General features: G+C 49.8%; 2 protein-coding genes across 13 annotated transcripts in view; one reads left to right on the top strand and one right to left on the bottom strand.

The window, feature by feature from the left end:
• MACROD1 (mono-ADP ribosylhydrolase 1) overlaps window positions 1-20218 on the bottom strand; it is a 202398-nt gene that overhangs the window by 150185 nt on the left and 31995 nt on the right. The gene's annotated exons all lie outside the window — the stretch shown is intronic.
• Window positions 1-20218, top strand: part of FLRT1 (fibronectin leucine rich transmembrane protein 1) — a 35529-nt gene that overhangs the window by 11965 nt on the left and 3346 nt on the right. The window contains exons 1-2 of one of the 2 annotated variants that reach the window (XM_087943178.1): window positions 1064-1403; window positions 19433-19782. In XM_087943178.1, the coding sequence (XP_087799304.1) occupies window positions 1391-1403; window positions 19433-19782 (363 nt within the window). In that variant the 5' untranslated portion in view covers window positions 1064-1390. Of the gene's footprint in view, window positions 1-1063; window positions 1404-19432; window positions 19783-20218 lie in introns of those variants that run through there. The other variant, XM_026688377.2, reaches the window with a different exon arrangement.

A 20218-nucleotide genomic window follows, 5' to 3' on the forward strand; every position in this document is an offset into this window, starting at 1 on the left:
AATAATTTGAAAGAAACTGTTGTAAATACTTTTTATTTTATAAAAAAAGTGGCTCCCTGCTGAATTGGTAGAAGATGGTCTGTTTTTAAATAAAAGCTCACGTAGAGAATGGTTAGCGTGCATTGCTTTGTACCTTTACATTTTTTAAAAAAGGCTAGGTTTTTCATTTCCAGTTCAAATGGAGGCCTGAATTGTTCTTTCAAGCCTTTGAAACTTTTTTTCTTGAAAATTCAAAACAGCAGGCAGAAAAATGATACATTTGACTACACCCCCACAAGAGGCAGTTTGATGTAAGCGGTAAAGGTGTCAAGCTAGAAACCAGAAGATTGTGAGTTCTAGTCCCAGCTTGGGTACAAAGCCAGCCCAAAGCCTTCCTGGGCATTTGCAAAGACCTTGAGTTGGCTTGAAAAAATATACCTATGGACATTCTCAGTCATCCAGGTCATGGAAGTCCCAAAGGTGCTTTTTCAAGAGGCAACTGGACTTTCTGGTTTGTCTTTGAAGGTCTTTCGCTTCTCATCCAAGAAGCGTCCAGCTGTCTCTTTGAAAAAAGCACCCTTTGGGACTTGAAAAATATACCTTTTCTACACGTTTGGGATGCAGAATTCGTGGTCAAAACTTTAACCTGCTGCAGAGAAAAGGGGGGAAATTTCCTCCTTCCTCATGAGGAGGGAAAACCAAGGAGAGCTCTGTCAGTCTGCCATCTTCAAAGGCTTTTGACAGGCCTGGGGTCTGGTGGAAGCATTTAGGATGGCTGGGAAATTCCTCTTGGGCTCGAGGTTCCCACGAGTGGCTGAACCCAAGTGAAGCCAAGCCGGTATCCTAAGGTTTCCTTGTCGGATAAACCTCAACCACCCAACTTAGGACGGTAGGCGCACCCTGACAGCACCGCAAGACTTACAGACTTTGGGGGAAGGTGGGGGGAGGAAGAGGCGCTCCCCCGCCGCCAGGGGTTGCTCGGTAGCGGCTCCTCCTCCTCCTCCTCCTCCAGCCCCGCCGCTTCTGCCCTCCGCCCGCGCCTGGCGTTCCCCCCCCCCCTTTTTTTGCACGGCGCGCGCGCACAGCCACCCGCACGCAGCCCTCGCTGCTCCGGCGACCCCCGTTGCGCCGCGGCCCCCGGCGAGAAGGGGCGAATCCGAAGCAGCGGCGGCGGCAGCGGCGGCGGCGGCCAGGAGGGAGGGGAGAAAGCGAGGCGGCGGCATGGCCTGGCCATGCCAGGGAAAGCGGGGCTAGGGGAGATCGGAGCGCATCGTTCGCCGCCTGCTCGGCTGCCTCTTCTCGGCCCTGGAGGCGGGAGGCAGGGAGGGAAGGAAGACTACCGCCGCCGCCGGGAACTGGACAAGCGAGCTCCGTGCAAGCGCTGGGCCGTCCCGGGGAGCCGGAGGCGGCGATGCCCAAGCGGGGTAAGTCAACCCCCCCCCCGCCCCGCGGGAGAGACGCGATGCTATGCGAGGCCAGGAGGAAAAAAGTTTGCAAGGCGGGCAGAGGCGGGGGGCGCAGGGGGTCCAGGCCTTCCACTCCCACCCGGGACCGAGCCCTTCCTGCCCGACCTCGACCCCCCGTCCACAGACACGGGGCATCCCGCCTTGGAGTTAGGATGCCCAGCAGGCTGGACCACCGGTTGAAGGAAGCGGCGAGGCTGGCTTAACTCAAGGAGGGGGTGGGGGAGATTTGGGGCGCTCACTTGGCTCCCCTCGTTTGCTAGAACTAGATGAGAGAGAGAGAGAGAAAGAGAGCTTCCTCGGATGGAGGCAGTCTACCTCTTCAAAAGAGTGGCGCCTTGGGCTCTCGGCTTGTTCCCGGGACAGCAGAGGGCTTCTCCGTCATTTGGGGAGAGGGAACGAGGGGGGAAAAGGCCAGCTAGGAGAGAGAAAGAAGAGAGAAGTAATGGGGGGTTTCCCTGCCCGGTCCCTGGCTTTTAGGGTTCAATGGGGAGGTTGCAAGAGGGAGGAAGCGGGGGCAGCTTTGCCAACGCCTTGGCCAAAGACACCTGGAGCTGTTTCCCCAAACGAGGTCGAGAGGAATCCTTGGGCGAATTTCAAGAAAAGGTGATTCACATCTTGCTTGGAAGAAGAAGGGAGGGGAAAGAAAGGAAAAAAAAGAACCCAAAACAAAAACCCTCCACCCAAACTTTCTTCTGATTGGGAGCAGGCAGGAATTCGATTGGGGGGGGGGCGGGGGAGGAACTGGGGTGCCTCCAGGATTCCTGGCAATAACCACTTTTTTTTCTTTCCTGGCAATAACATCACTTTTTTTTCCCCTTTTCTTTCTTGGCAATAACATATTACTCCACCTAATTTAGCATATGGGGAAAACAAAGGTGTTTGAGTTGAGGTAAAGGGGGGGGGAAACTGAACTCCATTTTAGGGTGGTCACTCTTGGGAAGGGGATGTGGGTTTTGGGGACCTCCATGAAAAGTGTCCGTTCAGATCCCCTTCTGGGGTGGGGGGAGGATTCGAGCATCCTGTGTTGGCTGCCCAGATGCTGACGAAAGGGGAAATGTGTACGACCAGAGAGAATTGAGAATGCTACAGAACTTCAGTCTTTATTCTTCTTTGGGGGCATTTTTCTAGAACTAACCTGAAGTTTTTGACATAGTCCCCCAGCGTGAATTAAAATAACTTTTTTAAAACAAACAAACAAAGAAGGCTCATGGTCTAGTTGCAACAGGTCTTTCATTTGCAAGCTTGTTCCAGGAGGGCCTGCCAAGCTAAGTTTCTTCTAATCCTGGGCACATCTGGAGAAAGCTGGTCTCAGAAGCCTGCCCCAAGATTGGAGAAACTTACATTGGGTTGTCTAGTCTATCGAAATGAAGGACCAAGGGGTGGCATGATAGCAGGGTGCCAATATTTGAGGGGCTGCCCTACAGAAGAGGGGCGGGGGGATTGTCAGTCTATTCTCCAAGCGCCAAAAGGCAGGACAAGAAGCAACCAATGGAAACAAATCAAGGAGAGAAGCAACCTAGAACTAGGGAGAAATTTCCTGACAGTGGAAACATTTAACCAGTGGAACAGCTTGCCTCCAGAAATTGTGGGGGCTCCAACACTGGAGGTTTTAAAGAAAAGATCAGAGTGCCGTTTGTCTGGAATGGCATTGGGTCTCCTGCTTGAATAGGGGATTGGACTAGTAGACCTCTTAAGGTCCCTCCCCAACTCTGGTATTCTGTTGAGTTTCTTTCGTAGATTTATTTTTTATCATTTAGCCCACCCCACCCGCCAAAAAGGTGATGCGGTCGTGTTGTATATGACATCCATCTTTATGCAATCACTATGTAGATAGTATGGTGTATATTCTATTAATATAGCGGCTTTGTGTCCATGTTTGTGGTTATTGTGAAACCAGGCCATCGCCTCGTTCTTAAGTAATCAAAGGTGTTGCTATCAAAGGTGCTGATGACTATCTCTTGTAACCTTAATGCTTCGATTGTCTGTTGCGGCTGCAAGGATGGTTTGTTTTGATTTGACTAATCCAATCCATGCTGGTTTGGGCCAAAAAACGGGTCCATTTCATAGAACTGGAATCCGTGGCTGGGCGGCAACCGCCAGTGGCATGCTGGGAGATGTAGTCCAAACACAATGGGAAAACTCCCGGTTTTTAAGGTGTTTTTTTTTTTTTTTTTATCCTTAAGGATGGCCGGGGTCATATTAGGAAGCGATGGAACCTTTAGCACGCAAATCAAGTGGGGTCCCCAAGGGATTATAATGCTTTCCATTAAAATTATATATATATATATATATATGTTATTTATATCCCTGCTTTTCCACCATAGCAGTTTTAAGGCCAGCCGCTGAGCACTGATAAATTTAAAAACAATTACACTCCCCCGTTTTTGCAGAGTGGCTTTGCAGTGTGCTGAAGGTCAGTTTTGCTCTACTCGGAGACGAGGCGAGCTCTCGCACTCAGGCCCATCCAGCTTGTGGAGGGGCGGGTGAGGGAGGGAACTGAATTTGGCATCCTGCTGACCAGGCGGGTTTTTAATCTCACTTCTCTACCCAGAATTCCCCACCGTGTTGTGGCGATTGGTCCTGGAGCATCTCAAAAACTGTTTCACAATGTCAGCAACTTTTAGTAGGGGGCGGCCGTCAACTCCCAGAATTCCCCAGCCAGCTGTGCTGGCAGGGGAATTCTGGGTGTTGAAGTCCACCCTGCTGAAAGTCGCTGAGGCTGAAAAATGTTGATTCAGTAGAGTGGGAAATGGATGTCGTCTCCCATCTGGCGCCCAGTAGCTCATATCTGCTCATTCTCCTCTTTCCAAATTGATTCAAGCTTCTAAAATAACCTCCTTGCTGGGATAAATCCTCCAGGGGGGGGGGGGGGGGGGGGGGGGGGGGGGGGGGGGGGGGGGGGGGGGGGGGGGGGGGGGGGGGGGGGGGGGGGGGGGGGGGGGGGGGGGGGGGGGGGGGGGGGGGGGGGGTGGGGGGGGGGGGGGGGGGGGGGGGGGGGGGGGGGGGGGGGGGGGGGTGTGGGGGGGGGGGGGGGGGGGGGTCGTTTTTGGGGTGGGTTGGGGGGGGGGGGGGGGGGGGGGGGTTGGGGTGGGGGGTCGGGGGCTCCCTTTTCGTTTTACCATGAGGGGGGGGGGGGGGGGCGGGGGTGGGGGGCGCCCCGAGAAAAGGGTTGGGGTTTGCCGTCCACGGCAGGTATAGGCTATATAGTTCCTGGTGCAAGCAGGAATTATAGTAGAATAGTATCTATAGTAGAATGCCGTGTTCACACACCCTGCTCGGCTATGATGTGGCTTAATGGGCTGCCTGCCCTTCAGGCAATGGTGCTTTGTTAATTAAGTTTGATGCTCAACTGCTCAGCCCCAGCTCATGGTTTCTTAGACAAGCCATGCTTAAGCAAACCACGGCCTCTGGCTGAAGGGTAAGCCAGGCCACTTTGTAGTACAAAGGAACAGCAATGCCAACGGCCCGGTTCAAGCTTTGCGGCTCTGCTCCCCAATTGTTGCTCAGGGAGTCCTCAACTTAGGACAGAGGTCTCCAAACTTGGCAACTTTGGGGAGTTGGAAGTCCACATGTCTTAAAAGTTGCCAAGTTTGGGGACCCCTGACTTAGGACCACGATTGAGCCCAACATTTTTCCATGGCTGAGCGAGACAGTTGTTAAGTGAGTTTTGCCCCGTTCTATGACCTTGCTTGCCACAGTTGATAAAGGAATCACCGCAGTTCTTTAGTTGTTAAGTGAATTTGGCTTCCCCATTGATTTTGCTTGGGTTTTTTTTTCCCTGTCAGTTTTTTTAAAATTAACTTTTATTTATTTGTGTCTCGCCTTTATTGTTTTTACAGACAATTCAAGGTGGTGAACATATCCAACACACCTTCCTCCTATTTTCCCCCACAACACTAACCCTGTGAGGTGGATTGGGCCGAGAGAGAGGGACTGGCCCCCAAATCACCCAGCTGGCTTTCATGGCTAAGGCAGGACTAGAACTCAGAGTCTCCTGGTTCAGTTTCTCCCCCCTTCCCAGTTTACCAATTGGGGGGGGGCTGCAGACAGTGTTATGAATTATTAAGGCAGATTAAAGACCCTAGCAGAGATTTTAAGGGAGGACAGATTGAAGAAATTCAGCTTGGGAGAGCTTTTGCTTGGCTTCCCTAGCATTGCTAAATGACTCCTTCGAGCACTGGAGCAGGCGGAATTTGGCCAGCCTGTTTTTTTGTGAGACGTTTATTTATTTGGGGGTGTTGTAAACAGGATTCTCAGAAAGCCAAAATATGCTTTGCTCTGTCTGTCTATCCAAAGATCTGACTAGACCCCGCTCCCTAACTGAGTAGAAAAGCAGTAACCTTAAATTGCTTTTTTCTTTTTCTCGTCCTTTTGCCACTAACACCTGGAACTATACCAAGTCTGGCATGCCTGCTCCACCATCACTGGTAGACTTCTCCTGCAGAAGGAGGTACAAGTCACCTCCTTAAATCAGATCAGAAGCACCCAGGCTAGTGTTTTTGAAAAGATACTTTAAGAGGGGGGGGCTTCAACTCCCAGAATTCCCCAGCCAGCCATGCTTCCTACGCTGCTGTGTAGCCCGATTAGCAGCATCTGTCTAAACATAACCCCTTTTCCCTCCAGCCAACGGCCAGATCACGTATCAAGGGGTTCCTCATCGTATTAATTCCATGTATCTTTTTGGGCGGTTTGAAGCCCTGCTGCCAAACATCTTAATTCAATGGCCTTTTTCACTCTGGAATCAAAGGGGAGATTAAGCAAAATCTGGTTGTTTTTTGTTTTTTTTTCCAGCAGTGGGGAATGGGGCAATTTTCTGGGTGGAAAACAAACAAACAAGATAGGCCGTTTTGCTCTCTGCGCAGAAGCAAACACAAACAACACCCCTCACCGCCACTTCTTGAAGCAGATGGAAGGCGATTCCTTTTGGGAAAAATAACATTAGTAGTTTACAACCAATCGGGCCTCTTTTGCAGTGACAACAGCTGGGCATCAGTGCAACATCGTTTTCCCAGGATGAAAAAAAAAAACCAAATTGCTATCAGGTTGTACAGAGGGAGGTTTCATCATCCCTGGTTTTTTTTTTTTTTATGAGCGTTTAAAAATAAGAAAAAAAAAGAAAAGAAAGTACCAATCTTATACAGCTCAGTCCTCGCCTTACAATCGCAATTGAGCCCAAAGTTTCTGTTGCTAAGTGAGGCAGTTGTTAAGCGAGCTCTGCCCCACTTTTATGACCTTTCTTGCCCCAGCTGTTACGTGGATCCCTGCAATTGGGAAGTTAGTCACGTGGTCGTTAAGTGAATCTGGCTTTCTTTGCTGGTCAGAAGGTTGCAAACAGGGATCCTGAGGATCCTGCCGCCCTCTTTAACGCGCACCAGTTGTCAAGCGTCCCAATTTTGATCAGGTGGCCATGGGGGATGCCACAGTGATTGTCAGTGTGAAAAAGGGTCAGGTCCCTTTTTTCCAGGGCTGTTGTAACTTTAAACGGTCACTAAAAGAACTGTTGTATATCAAGGACTAACTGTGCACACTTGCAGCTAAGGAAAGTTGGGTTTCTTCAGGGCTGGGCCTGTTGCATCTTTTATTCGGTTGGGTTTGTTCCTTGCCTCTTCACGGTCTATTCCCTGCCTGAATAGTGCAAAAAACAGGCCTCTCTATAAGACTGTTTTGCTTTTCAAAAGCCCCTTGGAAGACTCTGTCCAGGTTTGGTCACCACAATACAAAAAAAAGATGTTGAGACTCTAGAAAGAGGGCAGAGAAGAGCAACCAGGATGATGAGGGGACTGGAGGCTAAAACGTAGGAAGAACGGTTGCTGGAACTGGAACTGGCTAGTCTACGGGAGGGAAGGACCAGGTGGGGAGGTGATAGCAGGGTTCCCATATTTGAGGGGCTGCCACAAAGAAGGGGGAGCCAAGCTATTCTCCAAAGCACCTGAAGCAGAGGTGGGATTCAGCCAGTTCTGACCAGTTCTGGACAACCGGCAGTGGAAATTTTGAGTAGTTTGGAGAACTGGCCAATCCCACCTCTGACTGGCCCCGCCAACCCCATCTCTCCTCTGCCTCCCATTGAGTCCCAGCTGATCGGCTGGGTCTTCTTTGGTTGCCCTGCACAGGAGAATGGAGCTGGAAAGCAGGTTAGTGGGGTGGGGAGGGAAGGGGGATTTTGCAGTATATCCTTCCCCTGCTACGCCCATCAAGCCAAGCCACACCCACAGAACACCACGCCCACCAAGCCACACCCAGAGCTGATCGGCTGGGTCTTCTTTGGTTGCCCTGCACAAAAGAATGGAGCTGCAAAGCAGGTTAATGGGGTGGGGAGGGAAGGAGGATTTTGCAGTATATCCTTCCCCTGCCACGCCCACCAAGCCAAGCCACACCCACAGAACACCACGCCCACCAAGCCACACCCACAGCTAATTGGCTGGGTCTCCTTTTGTTGCCCTGCACAGGAGAACAGAGCTGGAAAGCTAGAAATGCTCCAACACCTTGGAGACAGAAGAGACTGGACAGCCATTTGTCCAGAATAATATAGGGTCTCCTGCTCAAGTAGAGGGTTGGCCTAGATGACCTCCAGGGTCCCCTTCCAACTCTTGTGATTCAGTGGCCCACTGCAACGGTGAGCCCAAAACTTCAGAGAGTGCAAAATTCGGGGGATCATGTCCCTGCTCTCCTCTCCCCATTTCTGGTCAGCCTGTGAACCTCATTTAAGACCAGCACACCTGCCCCTTGTCCGCACACTTATCGGAGCCCTTCCTGCTGCCTGGCGGCTCTTGCACGCTATCGGGCTCCCCTGCCCATCCTTGGAAGGCCAGCATTCAGCCCCTTCTCCCCCTTCCTGATGCAATCCACAGACCCCGGGGATCTTCCGCCCGCACCTGTGCGGCACAAGCACACCAAACAGGTGAGGAAGAGAAAGGAGGCAGGGCCCCCTGCAGGTCTCCTTCAGCCGGCTTGGCTAATGATGAAAGGTGGTGAAAGATCTTACATCACCTGCTCCAAGCCAGGCTTTGGCTCTTCTCACCTGGGGGCCGCTCACCCTTGGGTATCATTCCCCCTCGCATGGAGATGCCAAGGCTGGGAGGCTGTCGGATGCAGCCCTTGGACAGCGTCCATCCTCGCTCGTTGGAGGGTGTTATTGGTCCGGTGGAACAGCCGTGCTTTTGCGCACATCTGGGCTGTCTTTCTTGTTGCCAGAGCTAATGGATCCTCCTCTTTGCACACGGAGCAGCCACGGAAAATGTTGCTTCCAGAGCACGGGGTGGAATCTCTCTCTGGTTCAGCCATGGATGTATGTCTTCATGAGAAGATTAGATTACATTAACAGATTTGGAAGGGACCTTGTAGGTCATCTAGTCCAACCCCCTGTCCAAGCAGGGGACCCTAGACCCTTTCTGACAGATGGCAGTCCAGTCTCTTCTTGAAAGCTTCCGGTGATGAAGCTCCCACAACTTCTGAAGACAAGCTGGTTGATAGTTCTCCCTGTCAGAAAGTTTCTCCTTATTTCCAGGTTGAATCTCTCCTTGATCGGTTTCCATCCATTCTTCCTTGCCTGGCCTTCGGGTGCTTTGGAAAATAGCTTGACCCCCTTCCTCCTCTCTGGGGCAGCCCCTCACATACTGGAAGGCTGCTCTCCTGTCTCCCCTGGTCTTTCTCTTCCCTAGACTAGCCAGGCCCAGTTCCCGTAACCGTTCTTCATATGTTTTGGTCTCCGTTCCCCTAATCAGAAGTTTGAGCCTACCCTAAAGCTCTTTGCCCAAATCACCAATGGCCTCTGCTGCTGACAAGTACACAATAGAATACAGAATAAAGCTGGAAGGGACCATGGAGATCTTCTAGTCCAACCCCTGCTTAAGCGGGAGACTATACCATCACGGACAAGTAGCTGCCCAGTCTCTTCTTAAAAGCCTCCCGCGATGGAGCGCTCCCAACTTCCAGAGGAAAGCCTTGATCAATGGGTCTCACGATTCGGAAGTTTCTCCTTAGAATTCCAGCCTGCTTCTCTCCTTGGGTTTAATTTCCATCCGTTGTTTCTTGTCCTGCCTTCAGGTGCTCTGGAGAACAGGTCGGCCCCTTCTTCTCTGGGGCAGCCCCTCAAATATTGGAATGCTGCTATCATGTCTAGTATTACGATTCAGCCGTGCTAAACGCTCTACTTTAGAGCAGGATTCATATCCGTCATCCCTGCATCTTCTTGATCCACTCCGCATTCTAGAGTGACGCTCACATCCATCCCCAAGTGCAAGTCAGGAGCACGTGCGGCTTTGCAGAGACATGCCTGCCAGCTCTGGAGATTTGGGGTGGTGGTGATGGTTGTTAGTTCCCTCCCCCTTCCATCTCTGGGAAAAGGGATGTGCCCCAGCATGCACTTGCAAACCCTTTAGGAGCCCAAAGTTGGCATGGTTTTTATTGGATTGATTAAAAACAGAAAGTACGGTGAGGGCTCTCGGGTGGCTTATTTTAGAGAGGGGTCCTGGGTGGTATGTGAGCTTGGTGGTTTTCTTGCACGTGTTTCACTACCCAAACCAGGTTACTTCATCAGCGGGAGAAAGGAACGGGGTTTGTTGAGTGGAGGAGTGGAAAGGACCGTGGGGGCCCTTGGTGCTCTCTGGGTTTGGTTGTTTTCTTGCAGACGTCTCCTTACCCAACTAGGTAACATCCACGGTGCTAGAAGGGAGTGGGGTCCACTCTCATTTTATACTCTAGTGCAGGGGTCCCCAAATTTGGCAACTTTAAGACTTGTGCACTTCAACTCCCAGAATTCCCCAGCCAGCCGTGTCTGTTTCTTTTTCTCCTCTCCCCCAAAGAGGAGGAGAGATTGAGGAGGAAGGGATTACAAGAGAGTAAACTATGCTGGCTGGAGAATTCTAGGAGTTGAAGTCCACAAGTCTTAAAGTTGCCAAGTTTGGAGACCTCTGCACTATAGTGGCTTTCACGGTTGGGGTTTGGTGGGAGGTGGTTCCTTTATTAGGCTGTTTATCTTCTATTGTTTGTCTTGAGTTGGAAGTTCCTTGTTTACTCCTTCAAGGAGGGCCGATCACCACATATAAACAGAGAGCAAACTCCCCCTCCCTTCTAGCACTGATGATATTTCCTAGTTGGGTAGTGAAACGTCTGCAAGTCTTCAACCCTTGAGCTACAAAATATTCTCCTGAGTCAGGAGTCACTTTTTCTGTGCCGTTGCAAATGTCAAACAGTCACTTAAAGAAATGGTTGTATGTCAAGGACTACCTGTTTGGAGTGTCATTTTTTAGTTGTGATAGGCTCAGTTCTCAATTGCAGCCTTCTAAGTTTGATCAAGCTAGCTTCCAAGGAAAACCCCCGGAGTTGTGGGGCAGAGAAGAGGGAATAAACGGGGCAATGGGAATGGGACAGGGGGCCAGTCGGTAGCAACCCACCGAAGCCTGGATGCAGCACACATTTCTAATGTTGGTGTTCCAAGCCAGCCGAAGTAGAGGATCAGATAACAGAAGCGAGTCTGCAGCGGGCAACGATAGCAGACAGAAGTGAATTAATGCATACCAATTGAGACCCAAAGGAATACTTGCCAGAAATGTGTTATTTTAAACATTCAGAATAGACTCATCTGAAATAAATCCTGTCTCTTCACCCCCTGCGCCCCCCTCCCCCATCTGAGTCTGCTCCCCACTGAATTAGGTACCAATCACACATCTGACATCACCCCATGGAGGCGGAAGGCAGGGGTGGGGATATGCAGATGAGGGGGCGGGGCAGCCAGTTCTCACTCTGGAGCCCTGCCCTGTAAAAATTTGGAATAAACCCGATTTCTGCATCAAGGCATTTTTTTCCCCCTCTAGCACCTGCTAGCTAGGAGCTCAGTTGGAGCCAAGCAGCTCCAACCATGTTTTGTTTATTTGACTTGCAAAGTGGGAATCCTGCCTTGCATTTCCGAAGATGCCAAATCTGACTCACGCTGTTATTAGGGGAAGTAAACATGGAATCGAAATCAGGCCGCCTTTCAGATCAAGCAATCAAAATGTTAAGGGGGAGGGGAGGAGGGAAAGGGAGAAGCTGTGGCTGATGGTTAACGCAGATCCCAGCTGATCTTGCATCAAGGCTAAACCATCCATTTTGGTTTGGCTTCACGCTGGGCGGCGCCATCTCATTTAACCATGGTTAAACAAAGGCTTAATGCACTGAATTATCCAACCAGCAAATGAGTTTCAGGGAGCCCCCAGACTCTGGAGCGATGGGGAAGACACCTGAAAGGTGCCACAGTAGGAAAGTCGTGCTAAATCGATGTTTCTTAGCAGTGGCCGCTTGAAGGTGGGTAGACTTCAACTCCCAGTATTCTGGGAGTTGAAATCCACCCCCACCCCCCCTTGAAGGGGCCAAGTTGACAAATATTGCCCTAAATAAACACTATTTGGGAGACCTGGTTGCCTTTGAGGGGTGATCTTATCTCCCCCAAAAGCCCCAGGGAAGATTTGAGGCCAAGCACCCCAAAATTCAAGTCTTATATAGCTTATCCACAGACAGCAAGAGCCGTGGATTGGATTCGGGGGCCTTTAATGGGGACCGCATTGAGAGGTGCAACCAATGCGCTTCGAGGGCCACGCCCGGGATGTCAGCCTTCTCCCCACCCACCCCCAGAAGGCGGCTACAACCGAAGACACGTTTCTCGTGCCGCCATCACACATTTCTCCCCCCACCGCCTTAGCAACAGGCCGTTTGCTAGTTTTAATCAGCTCAAAAACTCTCGCTGCATAATTGGCGCCCGCATGGAAGAGAACTTGATATCGATTCATTCCCCAGTGGTGGATGGAGGGGCACGGGGGTGAGAGAGAGTCGCTGTGCTTTGCCTTCCCCCCTTTCATTCCGCCTTTAATGCATTTCGCGCGCTCCTTTCTTCTCCCCGGTGGCTATTTGCAGGGGGTCCTCGATTTACGACTGAGGCTCATGGATGCAGCCACCGAGGGCGAAAGTCAGGGAGGGAGAGAGAGAGAGAGACATTCTGGGTTTGACTTTCATTCTGACCACCACAATGGAGACAGTAAAGTGGGTTGTGCCCCCATTTTACGACCTTTCTTGCCATCGTTATTAAGAGAATCACTGCAGTCATGAAGTAAGTAACGTAGCCTGTCTTCCCTGCTGACTTGTCAGAAGGTCGCCAAAGGGGATGCTGCAACCGTCATAAATACGAATCAGTTGCCAGGCATCTGAATTTTGATCACGTGACCCCCCGGGACGCTGCAATGGTTGTAAGTGTGAGAAACTGTCACGAGTCGCTTTTTCCCAGCACCCCTGTAACTTCGAACGGTCACTAAACGAAGCGGCTGTAAGTCGAGGACTACCCTGTATTCTGCTTGAAGCAATGCAGACCTGCTGTGTGGAGTAATATCCCCTTCCTTTCCCATCCCCCCCAAATCCTTCGTTTTTCGCCGTTGCTGATGGGAGGGGAGGACACGCCACAAGGCCCTTTATTTGTGGGCCGCTGAACCTTATCGGAATTAGTAGCCAAATGCTGCTATACAGGTAGTCCTCCATTTTACCAACCATGCAGTTCGAAATTACAACGGTGGTGGGGAAAAAAAAAAGACTTACAGCCAATCTGGAGTTTGGAGGCTTTCAAAGAAGAGGTTGGACTCCCATTGGTCAGAAATGGGTCTCCTGCTTGGGTGGGGTTGGACTGGAATAGATGACCTCCAAGGCCCCTTCCAACTCTGTTAATCTGTAAATAATCAGTCCTCCCAATAACAACTCTCCATGGTCATGTGATCAAAAAAATTGGGGGGAGTTAGCAAACTCACATGTATTTATGACGGTTGCAAGTGTCACATGATCCATATTCGGGACCTTCCCAGCCGGTTTCTGACAAACAAAGCCAATGGGAGGGAGGGAGCCAGATTCACTTAACGACTATGATTCACTTAACAACGGCAGCAATTTCGTTTATAGCCCAAAAAAAAAAAAAAAGGTTTATAAAATTGCGGGAGAGACGCCCTCGTGTAACTGCCTTGCTTAAGCAAAGGGAATTGTGATCGTAAGTCAAGGACGACCTGCCTGTTTTTTCTACACGGATAACTAACCTGAACAGGTAAGCACTACAGTCGTGGAGAGCCTGTTATTTTGAGGGGCAAAACCAGGAGCCACTGCACAGGAATTTAAAATTTAAAACAGGGATTTAAAAAGCTTCTTGGCTTCAGCCTGACTTTGGGGGAAACACTCTGCCTAGAAACCCAGGGGAAAAAAAAAACCGTTTGTACATCACTCTAAACAAGGTCAGTTACAAGGTTTAAGAAGCGCCATCTGAACGATATGCAAAGCTCCGTTAGTTTTAAGGTGGGTGGGTGGGTGGGTGGAAAGGGATGGGGGGGGGAGGATATGTTTTAATTTAGAATGCAGCCCGTTTCGTATTTATTATTCAAACTGGAATCGTTGCCATCGCTCTCAACCTGCCTTGGGAACCCAGACATTCTCTGGAAGATGCCATCTGAAGGGCTGCGATTTAAAAAAAAAAAATTGGAGGGTGGGGGGCTGATTCATGGCAATTTGGGAAGTTTTGAAGCAGGCGCTGTGGTCTCGCAGGGGGGCTGATTGTAGCTAGAGACGCCGCAGCAGTTACCCAGAGATGCCTGGTTGGGTCCCTTTTCCGTTGGACGTGGCAAAACATGGGACCATAAAGAATTTATAGGCCGGGATGGATAAAGTCACATGCCCCCCCACCCCCCCACCCACCCTTTAAAAAAAAAAAGCAGCAGGAGAGGCAGCAAGGGGCAGATAGGAAACTGCTGGGGGGTGGAGGGGCTGGAGGAGGTGGGGCAGGGAGGAAAAAGAGACAGGGAAGGAAAGGAAAAAGGGAGGCACACGGTGGAGGAAAATTATGGCGTGCATAATGAAGTCGAGGCAAGGAAGCGATTTAATAGGCATGGGCCCAGCAAGACAGCTTGCTGACTTCAAATCTTCCATGAAAAGAACCTTGTAAAGTGTGTGTGTGTGTGTCTGTGTGTGTTTTAGAAGAAATTAACTCAACTGAGGTTAAAAGGGATGCACAGGAAACCTTGTAAAGCTTAAAATCCTGGAGTGGAGGAAAGGAGGTGTCGGTTTTTCAAGTGGGGGGACGGTTTGGGTAAGCAGGACCAGACGTTAAATGCTGGGAGGATGAAACGGAGAAAGGCCGGGGGCAGAATATGGAAATACAGCTGAAATTAAGGAAAGAGGGTAAAACTCTAAATACAGGTAGTCCTCGGCTTACAACAGTTCGTTTAGTGACCGTTCGAAGTTACAATGGCATTGAAGAAAGCGGCTTGGGACCGCGTTTCACACTTACAACTGTTGGCAGCACGTCAATGGCCACGTGATCAAAATTCGGACTGCTTGGCAACCGACTCATATTTATGATGGTTCCGGGATCATGGGATCCCCTATTGTGACCTCCTGACCAGCAAAGCCAATGGGGAAGCCAGATTCATTTAACGACCGTGTGACTAACTTATCAACTGAAACGATTCCCTTAACTGTGGCAAGCAAGGTTACCAAACGGGGCAAAAAATCACACGACAACTGTCGTGCTTAGCAACAGAAATGCTGGGCTCGACAGCGGTCGCAAGTCGAGGACCATCTGTGCTAGCAAAGCTGCTGCCTATGAATCCAAGCACGTTCCAAGGAGCCGGAACCAAATAAGGCTTGGAGTTTTCATTCTGTGGTTTCTCAGTAGGAGCCAGAAATTTTAAGACGCCCGTTTCATTTCTTAAAACATTGCAATTATGGGGTTAAAAGTGACAATCAACAGCTTATTAGCCCATGGAGGCGGGGGAAAAGGGTGCAAAAGAGGTTTGATAAAACAACAAACCACTTCCTTGGATGGCACAAGGCTACTTCCAGTTGTTTCCCCCATTAACCCAACATTGTCTGTTAAGATCTTGGTTAGAAACCGACCCTACGAGGGGAGAAGCAGCCTTCATTCTAGGTCAGAGGTCTCCAACCTTGGCAACTTTAAGACTTGTGGACTTCAACTCCCAGAATTCTCCAGCCAGCTCTGCTGGCTGGAGAATTCTGGGAGTTGAAGTCCACAAGTCTTAAAATTGCCAAGGTTGGAGACCTCTGTTCTAGGTGATGAGCTGGTTCCTTTTGCGTGTTTGTAAAATACCAGATTCAGAACTATCAAGTGTTTTGCAACTTTAAGACTTGTGGACTTCAACTCCCAGAATTCCCCAGCCAGCTGGGAGTTAAAGTCCACACGTTTTAATGTTGCTAAGGTTGAAAAAAAAAAAAACTGCTTTTTTTGGTTTCCATCAGTGCCACCTGCCCTAATATTTGTGAACCAAAGACCCTCAAGAATATTGGAAGAAAAGTCCAGCTGTTTGGGCATCAAGCCCGCTCCCCACTCTGGGGTGCAGTCAGCCAGATAGCGTTGGCCAAGGTGACCGATGGATTTTTATGCTCAGAGACTTGTGCCCAAGGCCTGACAGCTGCTCAATGGCTCCTGTTTCGTGCATTTGGGGTTTTGTAACTTGCAAAAAAGAGGCAACAATGAAGTTTTGTTTTTTTTCTGCCCTGGCATCCAGATTTCGTGGGATGCTTCAGAAAAAGATGGATGGGGCATGTTGGATTTGGAAAAGCCTTACAGGTGACAGAACGGGAGAATTAGGCAAGCTTAAATCCTACAAGTGTAATTGAAGTTGGCTGCATAAGCATTCCTTATACTTGATGCTGGTTTGGGTACCATCCCCACAAAATGTCTCCAAAGAAGTAGCTAGGAAAAACTACCCTGAGCATTTATTGGTGGGGAAGGGTTTTGATTTTGTGCTTACAGGTAGTCCTCCTTTCGTTTCGTGACTGTTCGAAGTTAAAAACAGCGCTGAAAAAAGGGACTTGTGTCAGTTTTTCCACACTTATTGCAGCATCCTCACGGTCACGGGATCAAAATTCAGACACTGGCAACTGACTCGTATTTATGACAGTTGCCATGCCCCTCCTGTGACCTTCTGACAAGCAAAGTCAATGGAAAAGCCGGATTCATTTAACAATGGTGTGACTGATTTAACGCCTGCAGGGATCCGCTTAACAGATGCGGCAAAACAAAATCGTAAAAATTTATGCTGCTAAGTGAGAAATTTGTTAAATGAGCATCACCCCGCTCATTTAACAAATCTCTCACTTAGCAGCATAAATTTTGGACTCAATTGTGGTCGTAAATCGAGACCTACCAGTATATTTGAAGGGTTAGCATGCCTGGGAGTTTTGGAGAAAACGCAATCACGCAGAGGTTGAGCAAAAGCGCTTCTGAATTTGGAAGTTCGGGGTGCTTTTTCCGGAAAGGGAAATAGCACTGTGCCCCCCAAAAAAAAAAGACTAAGGTTCTTTTTTCTTTTCCAGTTCCCCATTTTCATCAGCCAGGACCTACAGCTCCTTCCTTGGTTGCCTTCTCTTCCTGTTCCAGAATGAAACAGGGCCATAAAGCAGACCAATTTACTGCCCTTAATTTGATCAGCTACATAAACTCCCTAATATAAACTACCAGGGTATCTACAGGCCGGAGCTGTGTTAAAAGCGTTAAAGTGACAGAAACCTCTTTTCGTATGCAAGTGGTGGATGGAGACCTGACACACCTGGGCATTTTAAAGCACCCCCCCCCCGTGCCAAATCCCACCCCTCTTTGGCTATCCCTGGCCAGCCTGCATGAGACCAACCAGAAATCGGAAATCACAATGTAAATAAATATATGCCACGTACGCAATAGCCAGAATAGGGAGTTCTTGGCTTAGAAACCACAACGTTTCCGTTGCTAAGCAAGGTAAGTTGTTAAGCGAATTTCACCCTCTTTTACGACCTTTCTTGCCCCGGTTGTTAAGGGAATCACTACGGTTGTTCAGTTAGTAACTTAGTTGTTAAGTGAATCTGGCTTCCCCCATTGACTTTGCTTGGTCAGATGGTCGCAAAAGGGGATCACGTGACCCTGGGACTCTGCAACCGTCATAAATGTGAGTCAGTGGCCAAGGGTCTCATAAACGTGGGGATGCCGCAATGGTCGTAAGTGTGAAAATTGATCGGTAGGTCACTTTTTTCAGTGCCATGGTAACATCAGCCGGTAAATGAATGGATGTAAGTCGAGGACTACCTGTCTAAAAAAACAGATGCCCTCCTGACAGGTTGGACCAGTGGTGGGATTCATTTTTTTTTTTTTACTACCGGTTCTGTGGGCGTGGCTTGGTGGGCGTGGCAGGGGAAGGATACTGTAAAATCTCCAGTTAGAGGTGGGATTTGCCGGTTCTCCGAACTACACAAAATTTCCGCTACCGGTTCTCCAGAACTGGTCAGAACCTGCTGAATGCCACCTCTGGGTTGGACTCTGGAGAAGTTGAGCCTGGATCCTCCGGATGGCCTGGAAACTAATTCTAGGGACTTACAAGTGTCCTGCTGACCTTTTGTGGGTAGAGGGAGGGACGTCTTTGATTAAACTCCCAATTACATCCCCCCCTCCCACACACACACACACACACCTGCAAAGGAAGCATTCATGCTGCATAAGCAGTCTGAAAAAGGTGTTTGGGGTCTCCGGAAGGTCGGGCACCGAACAGGGTGAGCGAGATGGCAGGCGGGGATGCGGGTTCCAATTACGCCTATTGTCTTGCGAGGTGTGCATTTACCGAATCAGCGCCCCTTTGTTCCAGCCGCCTCTGAATGATAGGCAGACTCTTCGTTTCATTGCTCTGAGACAATCCGAGCAAGCGGGGGGGGAATCTTGCCTCAAATTGAATGCTTGGCAGGTGTGTGTGTGTGTGTGTGTAGAGAGAGAGAGAGAGAGAGAGAGAAAGAGAGAAAGAGAGAGAGAACCAGAACTGGTTGAATTCAGTTTTAATTTGAGTGTCTTCATTCAGGGAAAGGGCTGGGGTGTTTGCATCATGCCAAGCCAGGGTTTGCATTGATATACTTATTTTTAAAATTTACTAGCCCGCCCATCTTGCCATATGGTAACTCTGGGCGACTCACGTGATTAAAAAGAGAAAACCTCATTGTTTGTAATAATATAAATGCAATGCTATAAATACTATAAAATCAACTTAGCTAAAAAGATGGGGAGGGAATATGATGAGAAGGAGGGGAGAGGGTGGGGTCTGTTGTTAATCAATTGATCACCAACGTGAAGCCCCTTCCTTGGCACCCCAAGCCAACGGGCAGAGCCAGGACTTTTAAGCTCTCTCTGAGGGTTGGAGCTGATCTCCTTTAATAGTGGTTCCCTGAAGAGCCTGAAATAGGAATGGCTTCTCTTGCATCTCAGGGCCTGGGTTCCCACAACCTGCAGGGTGCCTAAGCACAAGGCGTGAACCCAGCTAGAGCAGGGGTCCCTGGGCCGCAGCCCACTATGGGGCCTTGACTTGTCCAGAACCGAGCCAGAGAAGTGATGGGTGATTGGCATGCGTATGTGCCCACTGCTTGTGCAGATGGACCCTGCATGCGTGGGCATGTGCGCTCACCACGCGCACAGACCCATCCCCTCTCTCCCCACCGGTCCACAAAGGCAGAAAGGTTGGGGAACTCTGAGCTACGGGATTCAGGTGCTCAGTTGGACAAGGAAGAGAACCGTTAGGTGTCAGGGCTCTGACAATACACCCCCATTCAAATCATAAGTCTCTAGCCGCATCTCTCAAGAGTAAAAAAAAATTTATTAGGAGTGACCATGTCGGCATTATCTGGATGCAGTTGACTCTAAGACACATCATTCATTTCCCCCTTGACCCTGTCTTCTCCCCCACCCACCCACACCCTGGATGTATATTCTCCAATGGGACACATCCATAGCCAAGAGACATCAATCATGCTTGCCAGTAATAATCTTGCGTACCAACAGCTTCAGCTGCCTAGCAATTGTCTGAAGCATTTAAGGAATGCACTTCTTTCCTCCCCCTCCCTTTCTGCTGGCAACTAAAAAGAAGTTTTTAGTTGAAATTAGCTATTCGTGTTTCCCATCTTCCCCGAGGTCTCCAAAAGTCAATCTAGGCTAAAATGTACAAACTTGACTTCTTCTGCAGGTCCAAAAGGCTTCACCCTGGGACGGCCAAAGGCACCGGGCACCATGGCGACGGCGTCGCCGACAGCCACCGTGGTGACCGCCACCGTGGTAACCACGGCGGCCGCCATGGACTTGCGCGACTGGATCTTCCTCTGCTATGGGCTGGTGGCCTTTTTGAGCGAGGTGATTGACAGCACGACCTGCCCCTCCGTCTGCCGGTGCGACAACGGTTTCATCTACTGCAATGACCGGGGCCTCACCTCCATCCCGACTGACATCCCGGACGATGCCACCACCCTCTACCTGCAGAATAACCAGATCAATAACGCGGGGATCCCTTCTAGTTTGAAGAAGAAACTCAACGTTCAGGTGAGCCGGACGAGGTAGAGAAGGAGGTTAGGGGGCAATAATGGTTCAGTTTCTGAGGGGTTGTTGGTGCTCTCTGAGCTGGGTGGTTTTCCTGTAGATGTTTCATGAGCCAACTAGTAACAACATCATTGCTAGAAGGGAATGGAGTTAATGGAGAGGAGGAGGAGGAGGAGGAAGAGGAAGAGAAGAAGGAGAAGGGGTCCCAGTGCTCTCTGAGCTTGGTTGTTTACTTGCAGACATTTCATGACCCAACTAGGTAACATCATCAATGCTGAATGGAGTGGGATTTGCTCTCGTTTTGTATACTAATGGCCCTGACAGTTGTTATGGTGGTGGTGGTGGTGTCTTTTTAGTTGCCAGAAAGGGAGGGGGGAAAGGGGAAAGTGATGCATTCCTTAAATGCTTCAGACAATTGCTAGGCAGCCAAAGCTGTTGG

Source organism: Notechis scutatus, chromosome 14 (genome assembly GCF_049901735.1).
Source record: "Notechis scutatus isolate UNSWTSFEM ecotype Mainland chromosome 14, rNotScu1.2, whole genome shotgun sequence".
Taxonomy (NCBI): Eukaryota; Metazoa; Chordata; class Lepidosauria; order Squamata; family Elapidae; genus Notechis; species Notechis scutatus.